Raw genomic sequence first — 18,720 nt, forward strand, 5'->3', positions numbered from 1 at the left:
TATTTCTGGAATAATTGTATACATGTGTGTAGTGCTATGTACTTGCAGAGGCTTCACGTGTTATTTATTTAAAGCAAATTAACATATTTTAAAACACCGTTTATGCCTCAGTCTTAGAAGCATCTGATGTTCTGGATTTCATGAATTAACTTCTATACATTTTTCGACAATGTTTTTTGATGTTGTATATGGAAGTATGTGCGTGTAGATGCTTCTTATCTTGTTGTCTGCAGAAAGCAAACAGACAAATTTCTGGAGTTCCTTCTTAATGGAATGTGGTGTTTTGTTTCAGTATTATTATCTCTACAGTTGAAAGCTTTCATTTAAATTAACAAGACCAGTGTCTACGTTAGTTGCGTTACATGAAACAAGAATAAAAGATCTAACAAAGAATTCACTTTATATATGCAACATATTTACTCCTTCACTGGAATGTAATGTTTTACATTTTTCATTTAAAAGTGATACTTAATTTAATTACATTAATTTATTTCAGTTAGAATTTTTTTTAATTTTTTATTTTAAAATTCGACTCTTCTAAAAATAGAATGCAAAAGTTGAACCTGCTAAGAAGGAACAAAACAATCTCAGATAATCGAGTACATGACACGACTGTCTTATCAGTACATTAGCCCTGTAGCGTACACTATAGCACTAGGTGTACAAAAAAAACATGAGTTTTTCGTGGACGCTTTTGTCTAGAGAATACTAAGACTTAGAAAGTAGGAACAACTAAAATAAACCATTAACAAATATTAAATTTCACGGTAAAAAAGTTCCACGTTAGATATCGAGTGATTTTAAAAACATTGTTTAGGTGTTAAACTATAAAGATTTTTTTAAATATCAGGCTTTATTATTTTATGGATTTTAAACAACCGGCACTTGATTTTATCACCCCCTCCTCCCCAAAACAATATTTTGATGTTAATTTCCCGGTACTCTAGCAATAAACAAAGAAAAAGTTAATGGTTAAATTGATGGTACTTTACAATTACAAAGAATACGTTAAACTATTTTAATGTTAAATTGCTGTTACTTTTACAATAGAGAAAGAAAACGTTAATATAAATTGCCGGTACTTTGAAAATGTTAACTTATTTTGATGTTAAACTGAAGGCACTTTGAAAATAAACCAACAAAATATTATGAACTTAAATTAAAAACAGGTTAAAGTACTTTAGCGTTGAACTAAGTAGATGTCACGCACTAAGAAGATAAGCTATTTTAGACGTTAAGTGATTTTTCACAAAATATAAGACAAAATAGTTTTGAGATATTTAATACTTATAGTTCTAGTATTTTGTGGATTTATATTTTTAAAAAAAAAACGCTTTTAAAATTTGATACCATTTACATTTTCAACTGCTATAGTCGAAAGTACAGTAACATAAAATAAAAACGCTATTCGTTTTGATGCCATTTAGATTTTAATTTAACTGCTATAGTTGAAATTACAGCAGTCAAATAAAAAACGGTTATCGTTTTGATACCATTTCGATTTTTAACTGCTGTAGTGGAAATTAGGTTCAAACAAAAATGGATTTTTTAAATATAATTTTGATGTGTATTTAACTGCTATAGTCGAAATTAAAGTAACAAATTAAAAACGCTATTCGTTTTGATGCTATTTAGATTTTAATTTAACTGCTATAGTTTAAATTACAGTCAAATAAAAACGGTTATCGTTTTGATACCATTTCGATTTTCGACTGCTATAGTCGAAATTACAGTAAAATCAAAAACGCTATTCGTTTTATAAATCACATGTAGAAGTGTGTTCAACTGATTTAGCGAAAACTGAAGTCACATTTAAAAGAAAACGCTTTTTAAAAAAAATAGCATATGAGATGTTTGTATAACTGCTACAGTGAGAGCTGAAGGTAAAAAAAAAATGGACACTGTGGTAGCAGTGTTTTTGATACTGTGTGTTGTTTGCTATGGAGCATGTAAAGCACTGCAAGCCGAAGTGATAGACACAGAGGGGAGAGAACCATGTGTGGAGGATTGTACGGCTTGGTGCTGTTCAAAAATGGTAAATATAGTATTGATGATTTTTTAATGGGTGAGTAGATGTGTGGTGGGATAGGTGTGTAGGGGGTGGGATGAGGGTGTCTAGGACATTACCTCCCTCCGTTTTACCCCCGAACACCCTCCCCCGGAGTTATTACTCTCGTCAATTACTCTCCCCCCCCCCCCCCCCCATCACGAAGAACCCTGACCCTAACCCCAAAACCTAAACCTATAGCTAACCCTAACGCCAACATCAATCCTAAAAACAACTCTAAACCTACATCTAACCCTTACCTAACCCTCACCCCAACCCAAATCCTAACCCTATACTTATCTGTGAGGGGGGGATAACTGACAGGGGGAGGAATTGCCAGGGGGAAATTGCTCCGGGGCTAATGTCGGGGGAGAGGGGGGGGTAATTGACCGGGGGGTAATGTCCTGCTCCCGTGTATTAGTAGGCGTGTGTTGGAACTTATGTTTAATTTTATAAATATACAGAGACATATGTAATAGTACAGGTGTGTAGTGGTATATGTGTCTAGTGAAGTAGATGTGTAGTGAAATAGGTGTGCAGGGGATTAATATATAAAGAAATATGTAATTAGGGGATATGTTTGTAAAGGACGGTTTGTGGACGGGTATAACTTTAAGGGAATATTTTTACCCATTCGGTACAGTGGAGTAGCTTGGGTGTGGGAATCGATTCAACATGTGCATAATTTTGTTAAAAAAATGTGGCCTATATAGGCCTACAGTAGATGGGACGGCTTGGCCTAATCGGTAGAGCGCTAGGCTGCTAACACAGAAGTCTCGAGTTCGAATCCGGGTTCAAGTCAGTAGAACGTCCACTCTGATGAGTAAAGTTAGGGAAAGTAAATGCAAAATGCTGACCACACCTTCCCTTCATATGTCGAGGGCAAAAATCGACTTTTGCGGACGCGTCTGGACTGGGGGGAAGGGGGGGGGGGCGGTTCAATGTGGACGTCAAAATGCGGAATTAAACTCGTGGTCGAGTCGGTAAAGCTCATGGTTGCTACACCGAAAAGTCTCGAGTTCGAACCCTCGGGCAGATGAGGCTCGTTAGCTGGGGACAGCCACTCTTCTAGGAGAGACAACTCCAAAAATTAAACAACTGCTGCCTTGTAGTTTGTTCTTGGTTGGACAAAGGCTATGGAAGCAAATCCAAAAAAGAAAAGCAGGCTGAAATCGGAGTCAATGGCCTCAATGGCGCATAACCAGTTGACACGTAACGCTTAATTGTGTTGGAGGCGTGGTCGAGTCGGCAAAAAGCTCATGGTTGATAAATTCGAACAAAGTCTCGAGTTCAAACCCACTGGCAGATAAATCTCGATCCCCTTCAACACTAATAATTAAGAACGAAGAAGAAGAAGAAGAAGAAACCACAAAATACTTACATTTGATAATTTTAAAAAATTGATTCCGAAATTTTGTAGACGTCATAAATAGATGACCCCATACCTTTCCATTTTGTCCCGTCCCCGGCTATTAATTTTGCAGCCTCCCAAGACATCCCTGCTGTCTGCAGTTCTTCAAGAAGACTCCGCCTCCAGGTCTGTCTTAGGCGCCCTGTCTCCCGCTTTCCCTGGGGGTTCCACCCCAGCGCCTGGCGTTCTTTACTTTACACACAGTAGCATCAAAAGTCGAGTGCAGGGGGTGCGGTCCGCACCAGGTGACACCCGGCCTAGAGACGCCACTGCCTACACATAAGCCTGTTACCTACTTATTTGCTATTATTCTTTCTTCTACACCAGGGGTCTCCAAACTTTTCAGTCCGATGGCCGCATTAACTATTAATTTTCGATTCGAGGGGCCAGTTTCTTCCAGACATGTCTTTGATTTTTCTGGGCAACGTTCCTCAGCCATCACCAACAAACGTTTTTTTCCGTGGACAAAAAGATCTCCGCGGGCCGGATGAGAGGACCTCGCGGGCCGCATTCGGCCCGCGGGCCGTAGTTTGGAGACCCCTGTTCTACACTGTTATTTTATTTATTACTTCCTCGTTTTCATAAGCGGACTTCATATATTTTGTGTCAGTGTCAAGCCGCCATTTCTGTTCCAGCCTTCGTGTCACGCATGTCATCTTCTTATGGGGAATCCCCAACAGTGTCGTCATGAGTGGTCACGTGACGAACACAGCAAGATGGCGGACTGCTGGAGCCGCTGCAGCGAAGGGCTGAATGAAACAGGTTAGGAAGTGACGTCACTGCGTCTAACTATCCCGTTTATTAGACCCATTCGGAATTAAAGATTCAAAGTAGAGTGGCAAATATAGAGTTCTAGATACATTTATCCGAAGTAAAGATAATAAGCAGTGGCAAATATTTTAGTTCTAGTTAAATTCTTCCTAAGCAGTGTTTCTTCCAGACTTTTTTCTCCGGGGAGGGGCACTTGATATTTTCGGGGGGGGGGGGGGCGGTCAACATTTTCCGAGGGGGGGGGGGGGCGGACACTAGTAAAAGTATATGTTTACTATATAAATTCCATCTTGTTCGGGGGGCGGTGGACTTTTTTCGGGGGGCGGGGGCAGAGTCCGCCCCCCCCCCCTCTCCGAAGAAATGCCTGGAAGAAACTCTGTTCCTAAGTATAGATAACTAGCTGCATCCCGTGCTCCGCCACGGTAAATCTTTTTTAAATGTACCAACTTTGGAACAGAACAAAACAAACAAAAACATAACACAAACACAAACAAAACACAACCACAACACAACACAACCACAACACAACACAACAAAACAAACAAAAACATAACACAAACACAAACAAAACACAATCACAACACAACACAACCACAACCACAACCACAACCACAACACAACCACAACCACAACGACAACACAACCACAACATAACCACAACACAACACAACCACAAACACAAACACAACCACAACACAACCACAACACAACCACAACCACAACCACAACACAACCACAACCACAACGACAACACAACCACAACATAACCACAACACAACACAACCACAAACACAACCACAACACAACCACAACACAACCACAACATAACCACAACACAACACAACCACAACACAACCACAACACAACACAACCACAACACAACCACAATACAACCACAACACAACACAACCACAACACAACCACAACACAACCACAACCACAACCACAACCACAACACAACCACAACACAACCACAACACAACACAACCACAACACAACCACAACAATAGAATCACCAACGAACAACACGATTTTCTTAGGCATCCGCGCCCAGAGAGAGCCTTTCCAGCATTCTCTATACTATAATTCTAAATTTTCACCATCTGTTAACACCGAAAAACAAAAACAAAAAAATAGTGATTTTGAGAGATCATATTCTAATTAGAAAATAATGTAAATAATCTTAACATTTTTTCTATTTTACTTAACATATAATAATCAATGTGGAAGTAATAAAAAAAATTAACTTAATTTATTGAGAGTGAGTTGAATATTTAAAAAAAACATTTTCCCATACGTCCGCGCTCAGAGAGAGCCTTTCCATTATTCTCAAAAAGTCTAATTTCACCATCTGTTTTCATAACACCGAAAAACAAAAGCAAAAAGATAGTGATTTTAGAGAAATCATAGACTAATTAGAAAAAAAAAATAAATAATATAAATAATCTTAACATTTTTCTCTTTTAATTATGAACATTAACATATACTAATCAATGCGGTAGTAATACAAAAAAGATTAACTTAAATTATTGTTGAGATAAATATATTTTCAAATTACCTCCCTTGAAAAAAATTACCACAAAAAAAAGTTGAATTAATTAGTTTTTTTGACCTACTTTTATGGAAATGTATCCATTTTTTCTAAGAATATAAACTAAAATGATATTTGACATTGTACTTTTTAATATGTTTTAGCAATGTGCGAATATTTAATATTTTCATAACGTTATGCAAAAAAGTAAACACAGTGTCATTTATAAAATAGCTCTATGCCGCTATATAAACAAACCCTACTCTAACACTTATAATAAGACACTGCGGTGCACTGAAAAGCACAGCATGGTGCGTAGTTTACTTTTATAGTCCCAAAATCTATAGCGATGACGGACGGACGGACGGACGGAAGGAAGGAAGGACAAGCACAGCCCGCTTATATTATAGATACGTAATGACAAATTTATTATAGAGTACAGGAAAAAGAGAAAAAAATGTATTGGAGTTCTAGTTATATTCTTCTAAACTAGAGATAAAGAAATAAGTGGCAAATACAAAGGAGAAAAAAAGTTAAGTGAAAGTTCAAACAAAACAAATAATACTGAAAACACTAACAAAATATTATCATTTCTTTCGAGAACCCAGTGATTTTTTTTTATATGATGTTTGTCATGGTTTAACAAAAAAAACAACAACAACTGTCAACTCATCCACATTATTTGAATTACACACAGGCATGTCCGAGTGGCAACCCACAGACCTTAGGGTCACGCAGCCGGAGTACAGGACCCAGTCGGAGGAGATGGTACTCACACTGGAGTGGAGATCCCCCAACGGTAACCTCGGTTTTAACTCATCGGTATACACGCTCTATTAATAGATGTGTTGGTGAGCGGGGGGTAACGGAATAAGGGTAACTGACATGGGGGTAATTGCTCCGGGGGTTATGTCGGGGGGTGGGGGGGGGGGTGGGGGTTGTGATGTCCGGGGAGGAGGCAATTAACAGAGGGTAATTTCTCCGTGGGGGGGGTAGTGTCGGGGAGATGTCCGGTTGTAATTGACAGGGGGTAACTGACAAGGGGGTAATTGCCCCGGGGGATAATGTCGAGGGGTTGTCCAGGGAAAGAGGTAATTGACAGGGGGTGTTTTCTCCGGGGGGATGGGGAAATCTCTGGGGGTAATGACCAGAAGTATAACTAACTGACATGGGGTTTAATTACTCCGTGGGTTAAGACCGAGGGGGGGGGGGATATCCGGGAGAATGGATGGTTGACAGGGGATAATTTATCCAAAGGGGAGGGGAGGGGAATTATGTCGGGGGAATGTCAGGGGTAAATTGACGGAGGGGGGGGGGGGGTAATGTCCGGCTCCCATCGCGAGGAGGAAGCTGTTGTTCAGAGTTCTGTTCGCTTCTGGAAACGACTGTAGGACGTCAATGAATCCACCCTTCATTGTCATAATAACCGGCACTACTTAACATTTATTCCGAAAATCAAAAGTAAAAAAAAATAAAAATAAAACATACTTTAGGATCCAGCAGTCCGCGTGACAGGTACAGTAGAGTTCATTGTTTTCCCCAACCTCGGCCTCTCGTATGCTTGTTTGGGCTTTGCTGATATTCTAAGTGGCCGAGGTACGTTCTTAATCATCTTCTTCATAGTATCAAAACAATACGGATACATTAGTGTTTCTTTCGGTCAGGCTTCTCTCCGTGGAGACGGTGGGGGAGGGAGAACTGCCGTATTGAACGTCCATCGACCCACATCTCCAAAATAGAAAATTAATTAAATTTTTTTTAGAAATATATAGACCCCTTGCAAATGACGTCATGACGACAGGGTCACTCAAGATGTAAACATCCGCCACCCTTCTACACCCCCCCCCCTCCGGAAGCTTAAGGGTTCCCCCGGAAATTTCAAGTACCCCCCACCTCCGGAAAATATGTCTGAACGTATCCTTTGGGCACATCGTAGCTGCACGATAAATTCGGTTTAGAGAATTTATCGTTACCTAGAAAAACCAACAAACTGTTATAGCTTTATCACTATTATATACCCCAATAATAAACCTATCCAACAAACAATCGGATAATTTTTATATGTAGTCTTAACCGTAGAGATAAACTATCGCTAAGGCTTATTCGTTAGAACCCATATATTTTTAAAAAGTGATTCTGATTTTACCCTGATGTGTAGTCTGAATGTTTGTGTGTTGTGTGTGTTGTGTGTTTGTGTGTGGTGTGTGTTGTGTGTTTTTGTGTGTGGTGTGTGTTGTGTATGTGTGTGTTGTGTGTGTTTGTGTGTGGTGTGTGTTTGTGTGGTGTGTGTGTTTGTGTGGTGTGTGTGTTTGTGTGTGGTGTGTGTGTTTGTGTGTGGTGTGTGTTGTTGTGTTGTGTGTGTTTGTGTGTTGTGTGTGTTTGTGTGGTGTGTGTGTTTGTGTGTATGTGTATGTTTGTGTGTTGTGTATGTTTGTGTGTTGTGTGTGTTTAAGTGTGGTGTGTGTTTGTGTGGTGTGTGTGTTTGTGTGTGGTGTGTGTGTTTGTGTGTGGTGTGTGTTGTTGTGTTGTGTGTGTTTGTGTGTTGTGTGTGTTTGTGTGGTGTGTGTGTTTGTGTGTATGTGTATGTTTGTGTGTTGTGTATGTTTGTGTGTTGTGTGTGTTTGTGTGTGGTGTGTGTTTGTGTGGTGTGTGTGTTTGTGTGTGGTTTGTGTGTTTGTGTGTGGTGTGTGTTGTTGTGTTGTGTGTGTTTGTGTGTTGTGTGTGTTTGTGTGGTGTGTGTGTTTGTGTGTATGTGTATGTTTGTGTGTTGTGTATGTTTGTGTGTTGTGTGTGTTTGTGTGTATGTGTATGTTTGTGTGTTGTGTGTGTTTGTGTGTGGTGTGTGTTTGTGTGTTGTGTGTGTTGTGTGTGTTTGTGTGTTGTGTGTGCTTGTGAGTTGTGTGTGTTTGTGTATGTGTGTGTTTGTGTGTAATTTCATCTCCCCGTGCTCACAGATTGGCAGGCAGACATGTTGACGTACAACGTGACTCACCAGCTGTCGTGTCCACCACGACTGGATGTTGTTCATATCTTTGGTGACACCCCGGAGCTGGTGACCACTGGTCAGGTGAGTTTTGTAGGCCACAATTAGTGAGGTGAGTTCTGTAGGTCACAACTGGTCAGGTGAATTTTGTAGGTCACCAGTGGTAGGTGAGTTCTGTAGGTCACCACTGGTCAGGTGAGTTTTGGAGGTCACCACTGGTAGGTGAGTTTTGTAGTAGTAGATGGTCAGTGGTCGATGGTAGATTAGATGGTCAGTGGTAGATGGTACAGGTATGTTTAGTGGTCGATGGTACATGTAGATGGTCAGTGGTAGATGGTACATGTAGATGGTCAGTGGTAGATGGTACATGTAGATGGTCAGTGGTAGATGGTACATGTAGATGGTCAGTGGTAGATAGTACAGGTATGTTCAGTGGTAGATGGTACAGGTATGGTCAGTGGTAGATGGTAGAGTAGATGGTCAGTGGTAGATGGTACAGGTATGTTTAGTGGTCGATGGTACATGTAGATGGTCAGTGGTAGATGGTACATGTAGATGGTCAGTGGTAGATAGTACAGGTATTTTCAGTGGTCGATGGTAGAGTAGATGGTCAGTGGTAGATGGTACATGTAGATGAACAGTGGTAGATGGTCAGTGGTAGATGGTACATGTAGATGGTCAGTGGTAGATGGTACATGTAGATGGTCAGTGGTAGATGCAGTGCCGGTGCCAGGTTATCTAGCGTCCTAGGCAAAACTTATTAAAACTCCCCCTTTCACACAAATTAATTACTAAAACATATGCATAAGAAAACAATTAAATGAAAGTGACTTTAATTAATTATCAGTTGCATACACGTTATAAGTAGACATCAAAGTCTAATTTTACTTGCCTCCTCCATCTAAAAAAGTTTGTACTAATTCTGTCAATTCCAGTTTGCAAGACTAATCACATTTATTAAAATTGTTGCTAAGTGCACGAGTCAACTTTGTACTTTACAACATAGCCCCTCCCCCCCCTATCCCTCCCCCCTTAGAAAATTTTAAGTGCTTCCCTTCCCCCCTCCCGGGAGAAAAAAAATCTGGAAAAAAAACCCACTGAATCAAAAAAAGTTCTTGTAGTGTTGGGCTCTCAACAGTCCTCCCAAGGTGAGTTCCAAACCGGAACTTACCTGTTTTAAGCTTGACTGTCTATAGTTATAATTGTAACATGTCTATATTATGTGATTATGTAACGATTTTTCGGTTTTTTGAAAAATAAAAGTTTATAAATAATATAGATTCCAGCCTTTAGGAGAGGGTAAAAAATAACTAATTAGATGTTTAATTTATTACTAAGACTGTATGTCTACTAACATTAATTATTGCAATCTGTAACGGCTACTGATATATTTGTTTTTCAACTTGATAATGCTAAAAAAACCTACCAAACTATTTTGTTTAGAACTTAAGCTCTATATCATTTTTACAATAGCAAATAATAACTTAAGGTTGCATTTATATGTAAGCGGTCAACCTAAGGTGCAGGAATTTGAAATGAATGTAAAGATAAGAAACGAATTATCTCCCATTTGAAAATACAAATACCAAAATTTTATTCAAGGGAAATAATTTTCACAAGAATCGCTAAAATAATCAAATTTAATTAAGATATGCTTGAAAAACACAATAAAATATTCTAAATTTCATTGCGTAATATATATAATGGATCTTTTGTATTTTCTATGTAGCCTTGTGAAAACAATATATTTTACCTATTTAATACTTAACTATAGGTTTTGTTTGAATCACTAAAAACGGTAGCTTTATCATAACATACTTCTATTCAAGTTCGATGACATATTATTAATTGCGTTTTCATTTACAAAAGAAATAAAATTTTGGATCCCCTGAATAAAGGGACGCTTTCAATAAAATACTTAAAAAAAACTTTTAAAAAAAAACACGTTTTTCTTGTGGACTAAAAAGTAGAAAATAAATTTTCATACATTTGATGACAAAAAACGTGGGTACGTTCACCATCAAATTTCCCGACCCATCTGCCCGACCCACGTTTTTTGTCATCAAATGTATGTAAATAGTTATTTTCTACTTTTTAGTCCACAAGAAAAACGTGGTTTTTTAAAAAGTTTTTTTTTAAGTATTTTATTTTCTCCTTTTTAGTCCGTTGCTACACATGAAAAACGTGGTTTTTAAAAAGTTTTTTATATAGTTTATTTTCTACTTTATCTAATCACTTGATTAAGTATGACTTGACTAAGTGTTTTTAAATACACGGACTAAAAAAATCTTGAGCGACCGATACGCTTTAAACAGAGAAAGGGTGTAATTTACGTTGCTGGCGTGGAGATCTACTCACGAATCACGTGATCAAATCTCCCATAAACAAACAAATAAACGCGAAGCTGAGTTAAGGAAAAACGTGTTTATGTGTATTTTAGCATGCCCAGCGTACCAACCGTGTCACCGTTAACAATGTGTTACCGTGTCCGTTCTCCTTTTTAGTCCGTTGCTACACATAAAAACGTGGTTTTTTAAAAAGTTTTTTTTAAGTATTTTATTTTCTCCTTTTTAGTCCGTTGCTACACATGAAAAACGTGGTTTTTAAAAAAGTGTTTATAAATACACGGACTAAAAAAAACTTGAGCGACCAGGATTCGAACCTGGGTTGTCGCGGCCACAACGCGAAGTACTAACCACTATACGATCACGGCCAGCGCGCTCACATCGATTGGGGCCGAAGTAACTGTGTCAATAGGCCTCAAGTCTTGTCGGTATCTTTAGAAATCATGTCCTCAATTTTATGGTCCTTGGGGCGTAATTAAATTAAGCTAATTACGGTCACTAATTGCTAGTTTTTATGATTGCATCTGAAATTGTTAGGCGAAAGTAGCATGCATGCCAAATTTCAGGTCTCTAGAGCAATCAGAAGTGGGCTAATTTTCGATGTCAATTTTAACAACAAACAAACAAACAAACGCGAAGCTGAGTTAAGAAAAACGTGTTAAAAACGTGTTAAAAACGTGTTAAAAAATCAAACACGGGTAGATCTAACTGTTTTAGACATTGCTGGAATTATTGATTAAATATAAAAAATATATATAATTCATCAAAACTTACCAAACCAGTATAATACTTTGAACACCCCGTCATAAAAAACTCTGTTCACCAGGACAGGTTTCTAATTCAAAGTCAGAGAAAACGAGAATTACAAGCCCTATTAAAATTAGATAACCATTTGAAATGTTCGAAACTTAAAAAAAACGAACTTATTTAATCGTTTTCTACAAGAATTATGTGACACCAAATTAAAAAGGCAAAGTGACTGGTACAGAGGCGTAGCGACCCTTCCCGGCGCCCGATTTGCACCCCCCCCTCAAACTTTCGATTTGCACACCCCTCAACCTTTCAATTTATTTTTCCAACTCCTTTTGGCGCCCCCTAAGGTCGGCGCCCGGGGACATATGTCCCCCCCTCCCCCCTCGCTACGCTACTGGACTGGTAAAAAGCGCCCCGACCTTTCCAAATTTGTGAGGTTGAGTTGCATTTTCACCATCGCGAATAAATATAGGCCTATGTAGACCTAATTTTGGTGTGGGGGTGCATAATTGATAGTTCGTCCTTGGTGCCGAAATAGATTGCTACTCCTATATAAAAGTTATTAATTATTAGGTACTTTTTACTTTCTCGTATATACGAAGTATAGAGAAAGTATTGTAATCGTGCAAAAAAAAAAATTGAGATTTTTACAAATCTCGACGTTTTACACCTCACTGATACGGAAAAACATAATTTTGCAATCTTGTCCGTATGTCTGTGTGTGTGTGTGTGTCTGTCTGTCTGTCTGTCCGTGTGTAAACACGATAACTTGAGTACCGTTACAGCTAGGTTGATGAAATTTCATATATAAGTATTTTATCAAAATCGTAGATCCGTATCAACTTTTGAGCGATTTCCGACAACCGGAAGTGGTACTTTTTCTACTTTGAATTTTTCAAAAGCCTATAACTTGAGTACTAATTCAGATAGATAAATGAAATTTCACATGTAAGTAAAAGATCTAATTCTCTACCTTCTATCAAATTTTGAGTAATTTCCGTTGACCGGAAGTACTAATTTACGCTATTTCCGATTTCTCAAAAAACGCAAGTAAATTTATAAAGTACTAATAATATTGCGCACTATTACGCACATTTGGTTTTGGTGCTCGCTTGGTGCGCAATTTTTTTTCTACTAGATTTTATTCTATTTTTAAAAGTTTAAGTAAACAAAAATCATGTCTATATTCCGAGTTGACATCCCACGTAGTGTTATATTAGAATATTCGAGAAAGTTTAGGGGAGATCACTCCCGGTTTATTGATAATAGCGATTAAACATTTTGCGCCCCTCTAGGGATGGCGCCCTAGGCGATCGCCTAGTTCGCCTTATAGGTAGCGCCGGCACTGGGTAGATGGTACAGGTATGGTCAGTGGTAGATGGTACATGTATGGTCAGTGGTAGATGGTACAGGTATGGTCAGTGGTAGATGGTACATGTATGGTCAGTGGTAGATGGTACAGGTATGGTCAGTGGTAGATGGTACAGGTATGGTCAGTGGTAGATGGTACAGGTAGATGGTCAGTGGTAGATGGTACAGGTATGGTCAGTGGTAGATGGTACATGTATGGTCAGTGGTAGATGGTACAGGTATGGTCAGTGGTAGATGGTACAGGTATGGTCAGTGGTAGATGGTACAGGTATGTTCAGTGGTAGATGGTACAGGTATGGTCAGTGGTAGATGGTACAGGTAGATGGTCAGTGGTAGATGGTACAGGTATGGTCAGTGGTAGATGGTACAGGTAAATGGTCAGTGGTAGATGGTACAGGTATGGTCAGTGGTAGATGGTAGAGTAGATGGTCAGTGGTAGATGGTACAGGTATGGTCAGTGGTAGATGGTACAGGTATGGTCAGTGGTAGATGGTACAGGTAGATGGTCAGTGGTAGATGGTACAGGTATGGTCAGTGGTAGATGGTACAGGTAAATGGTCAGTGGTAGATGGTACAGGTATGGTCAGTGGTAGATGGTACAGGTAGATGGTCAGTGGTAGATGGTACTGGTATGGTCAGTGGTAGATGGTAGAGTAGATGGTCAGTGGTAGATGGTACAGGTATGGTCAGTGGTAGATGGTACAGGTATGGTCAGTGGTAGATGGTACAGGTATGGTCAGTGGTAGATGGTACAGGTAGATGGTCAGTGGTAGATGGTACAGGTATGGTCAGTGGTAGATGGTCAGTGGTAGGTGGTCAGTGGTAGATGGTACAGGTAGATGGTCAGTGGTAGATGGTACAGGTATTGTCAGTGGTAGGTGGTCAGTGGTCGATGGTACAGGTATTGTCAGTGGTATGGTCAGTGGTGTGGTCAATGGTAGATAGTAGTGGTAGATGGTCAGTGGTAGATGGTCATTGTCAGATGGTAGTGTTTGTTGATCAGTAGTAGATGTTCAGTTTATGAATTTTTTTGTCTTAGATGGTGTCTGAAGAACTGATCCTCTATTCTGTTGCTGCATATAATATGTTGCAACATACAAACTATATGCAACAAATTACTTTCAAAGATACATGAGTGTAGAGATTTTTAAGCAGCAGTATGTTTGTTATAGTCAATGTAATATAATTAATTTAATAGCCAATATTGTATAATCTATTGTATAGCCAATGTTACATGATCTATTTTATAGCCAATAATATATAATATATTGTATAGCCAATATTATATAATATATCGTACAGCAGTGGCGTAGCAAGGGGGGGGGGGTTACGGACCGCACCGGGTGACACCATTTCAGGGGGTGACACCAAGGCAAAAAATAGCAAAATATATAGAGAAAAATGATAATTCCACTTAATTAAGTGGCTAATTCGAGTGTTAAATAGTTTTTTTAAGAGTTGCAAATCGAAAGTTTGAGGGGGAGGGGTGCAAATCGAAAATTGAAAATTTGTCCCCGGGAAGGGTCGCTACGCCTCTGGGGGGAAGTGACACCATTAAGTGCCGCAACGGGTGACACCCGACCTCGCTACGCCACTGCCGTATCTATCTATATATATAATTCTCTTCTGGGAGCCGTTAGAAAACAAGCTGCAAGCGCCTCCTAGCAGTCCCCTCTCTTTCTCTCTATCACTATCACTATCACTACCACCCCCACCCCACCCCTACATTGTCTGGTGAGCTGTGGTCACGCTGTTTACATTTTACAATCATAGAGTCGGGTTTGGTGACGGCTATTAGGGGCAGATAATTTAGTTTGAAACGATTTTAAACTTAGAGGAGGTAACTAAGAGGAGGCTGCTTTCACGTGGGGGGGGGGGGGGGGGTGTTTAGTGTTTTTAAGCAAATATTTTCAGTGGCAGCATTGGTACTGTCGAATTCACAAATTATAAATTACTGAAAAGTAGAAAAAAAACAACTAAATAGCGGCGTATGATACGCAGCGGGTCGGCTCGTAGTCAATATTATATAATCTCTTGTATAGTCAATCTTATATACTCTATTTTCACAGCCAATGTACCGACAAAGATTTCGTATTTCGCCCCCAGTCGTGGGCTGCCAGGATAAGATTCAAGTGAGTTGTTGTGTGTGACGTCATTATCAATATAAGAGAAATATCCACGCTGTCTACTTTATATGCCGAGGTCCCTGAAACACACGAACTCTACTTCATCTGCAATATGCGTCTTGGGCACGAACGGGAAAAAGATGACGCTGATGATTCAGATAGTGGTCCATTTAATTAGTTTGACTAAGATAGCAATTTAGAAGGTTTAATTCGGTTAATATTGCAACTTAAACTATTTAATAAGCTTGATTAACATTTTTAGATAGACCAGTTAACTAGCTTGATTAAAACTTTTTTTTCAGACCAATTAATTAGCTTGATTAACGTTTTTATTTAGACCAATTAATTAGGTTGATTAACCTTTTATTTAGACCAGTTAATTAGCATGATTAACATTTAATTTAGACCAGTTAATTAGCTTGATTAACATTTTTATTTAGACCAGTTAATTATCTTGATTAACATTTTATACCAATTAATTAGCTTGATTAACATTTTATTTAGACCAATTAATTAACTTGATTTACATTTTTATTTACACCAGTTAATTATCTTGATTAACATTTTATACCAATTAATTAGCTTGATCAATATAGCTATTTGGATAATTTAATTTACTAGACTGTCATGGTAATAAGGAGCATTTAATTACTTCGACTAAATGCCAAATGGCAACGATTTAATTAACTCGTACAACATGGTCCTTAGACCAGAGGCGTAGCTACCCTTCCCGGCGCCCGGGGACAAACTTTCAATTTGGCGATTCCCCTCCTATACAACCTTTCAATTTTCAATTTGCACACCCCCCCTCAAACTTTTAATTTGAACCCCCCCCCCCCCTCAAACTTTCAATTTGGCACCCCCCCCCCCCTCGGGAACAACCTTTCAATTTTCAATTTGCACCCTCCCCCCCCCCCTCAAACTTTTAATTTGAACCCCCCTCAAACTTTCAATTTGGCACCCCCCCCCCTTCGGGAACAACCTTTCAATTTTCAATTTGCACCCTCCCCCCCCCCCCCCCCTCAAACTTTTAATTTGAACCCCCCTCAAACTTTAAATTTGTACCATTTTCAGTGGCGTAGCAACCCTTCCCGGCGCCCGGGGACAAACTTTCAATTTGGCGCCCCCCCCCTCGGGAACAACCTTTCAAATTTTCCATTTGCACCCCCCCCCCCTATATTTTTTAAAAATATATTAATAATGCAAAACTGCAGCTAAAATTAGTTTTAAATTTGTTTTAAACCCATTTTCGCGCCCCCTTAGGTCGGCGCCCGGGGACGTATGTACCTCCCCCCCCCCCCCCCGCCCCCCTCGCTACGCCTCTGACTTAGACCACTATTCAACGTTGTCACTGTTTTTCACTTTCAGGTGATAACCCTGTGTGAAAACGAGACAATCGGTCGCGCAGGGGAGCTAACTCTAGAAATAAGTAAGTGTGACATGGGTTGGAACTCGCAAATAATTAAAACAACCTAGTAGACAATTATATTGAAATTGTGTTTTAATTTATTAGTACATTCTAGAACTTAAAATTTGTGTTTGTTCAGAGATTTAAAAATTTAAAAAAAAAACGGAATAAAACTTTGAATTAATCAGTTTTAAAAACACTTTTTTTTTACAGCTTGCGAAATCGTATCAGACTTCAACTGTCCTCAGAAGCCAGGTTAGAGTGAATAAATAAAGCTTAAATTAGAATTAATGATTAAACATTTGTTTTCATTAATTTTGGATCCCTAAAATTTAGGGACAGTAAAAAACAGAAAAAAATGAATTTTTTTTTTATTTCTTCCATTATGCCATCCTTAAAATTAGTTTCAATTTAAAAAAAAATTATCAAGCATATACAAGTAAAAAAAACCTTTATAATAAAAAAATATACGTTATCTTTGGTAAAAGTATTAGTCACCAGAGGCGTAGCGACCCCTTCCGGCGCCCGGGGACAAACTTTCAATTTGGCACCCCCCAATATATTTTTTATATTTATAATTCAAAATAACAGCTAAAATGACCAGGTTAGCGCCCGGGGACATATGTACCCCCCTCCGCCCCTCCCCCCCCCGTCGCTACGCCTCTGTTAGTCACCTTGAAATCGCGTACAAATTTATTTTAGCGACCACAATTGTTCCTCACTGGCGTAACAAGGTCAGGTATCACTCGTTTCGGTAAAGGAGGGCGTCGCCCCATCCCCGTCCAACAATTTTGCATTTCCGGTTTGGTGTCATCCCTCTCCCCTAATATTCCTTTCATTTATAACTTGATAAAACGTTGTTTTTGACAGTAAATTTTCCGAATTTTTAATTCGGTGTCACCCACTAATGATGTAACACGACTATTGAAGAGTATTTCACATACATTTTAAAAGGAATTTTGCTTTTTAAGCATATGTTGTTTTTTTTTTTTAATTTTTATTTTCGTGTGTAATAAAAAGAACGGGGGCAAATCTAAAGTTTAAACGGTTGACGTAAATTAGTCCATTTTATTGTTAAAGTAGAGCGGTCAATCAAACGCGACCATTTTTCAACCCCTTAATATTACATTGGTGGTATTTTCCCAAGCTATCTGACAGTTTTGTGACGTATCTGCAGATGGTCGATCTAATTCAAGCATTTTTTTAAATTTAAAGTTTTTGTAAGCGTTTAGAATATTTCTACTATAAAACTCCGTATAATCATATACGAGAAGGAGAACCTTGAAATAGCAAGTTGCTTGAAATGAACTTATGTGAATAATAAGTTACTTACCATTTCATTTTTTTATTACACCAAGGGAGACAATAATCTTAAAATCGATACGCATAACGGGCATTTAATAAAATACAAAACAGCAAAAAATAGTATAGTGTATTATGTTTTTGAGCATAAATTATAAAACAAATGTAAAATATGACTTGTTTCTATTCTTTGTACATTACAGAATTATAATTTTATTTAATTTAAAATATAAACCTGTTAGGAATATTCAATTAATATTTTTTTGACTTTCGAACGCTCCCAATCTATTTATGTTGGATGTCTGAATCCATATTTTTCTGGTGTAATCCTATGGAAAAAAAAATCCCTTAAATCATCATTTAATTACACATTTGCATTTTATGAATGAAAGTAGGCTACAAGTAAGAAAGAAGTATTACTATTGTAAATCTGTATCAGTCATCACAAGCCGCAAGCCGATGATGAAAACTGTAATACTAAAGTGAACATGCAAGACAAACTGACGCTGTAAATTACATGTCTGAGGCGGGGAAAAAAAAAGAGAAAAAAGAAAGAAAGAAAAGAAAAAAATGGGGAAAAAAATCCCTTCAATCACAATTTCACCTAGTAGTTCGCTTGACTTAATTAATAATATTCTAGGAATCATTAAGTCAAATTGTTTTTTTTTTACA

At 38.4% G+C, this 18,720-nt stretch overlaps 1 protein-coding gene across 1 annotated transcript in view; it reads left to right on the forward strand.

Moving 5' to 3' along the window:
* Positions 1 to 1,843: 1,843 nt before the first annotated feature.
* The window catches only part of LOC131928352 (uncharacterized), a 77,655-nt gene continuing 60,778 nt past the window's right edge, over positions 1,844 to 18,720 (forward strand). Inside the window, exons 1-7 of the mRNA XM_059284353.1 lie at positions 1,844 to 2,035; positions 4,094 to 4,220; positions 6,458 to 6,559; positions 8,715 to 8,827; positions 15,282 to 15,344; positions 16,707 to 16,767; positions 16,960 to 17,001. Of these exons, the coding sequence (XP_059140336.1) occupies positions 1,895 to 2,035; positions 4,094 to 4,220; positions 6,458 to 6,559; positions 8,715 to 8,827; positions 15,282 to 15,344; positions 16,707 to 16,767; positions 16,960 to 17,001 (649 nt within the window). The 5' untranslated portion in view covers positions 1,844 to 1,894. The remainder of the gene's footprint in view (positions 2,036 to 4,093; positions 4,221 to 6,457; positions 6,560 to 8,714; positions 8,828 to 15,281; positions 15,345 to 16,706; positions 16,768 to 16,959; positions 17,002 to 18,720) is intronic.

The sequence above is a fragment of the Physella acuta genome, unplaced genomic scaffold (genome assembly GCF_028476545.2).
Source record: "Physella acuta isolate Inbredline_101_S28 unplaced genomic scaffold, ASM2847654v3 ptg001488l, whole genome shotgun sequence".
Taxonomy (NCBI): domain Eukaryota; kingdom Metazoa; phylum Mollusca; class Gastropoda; family Physidae; genus Physella; species Physella acuta.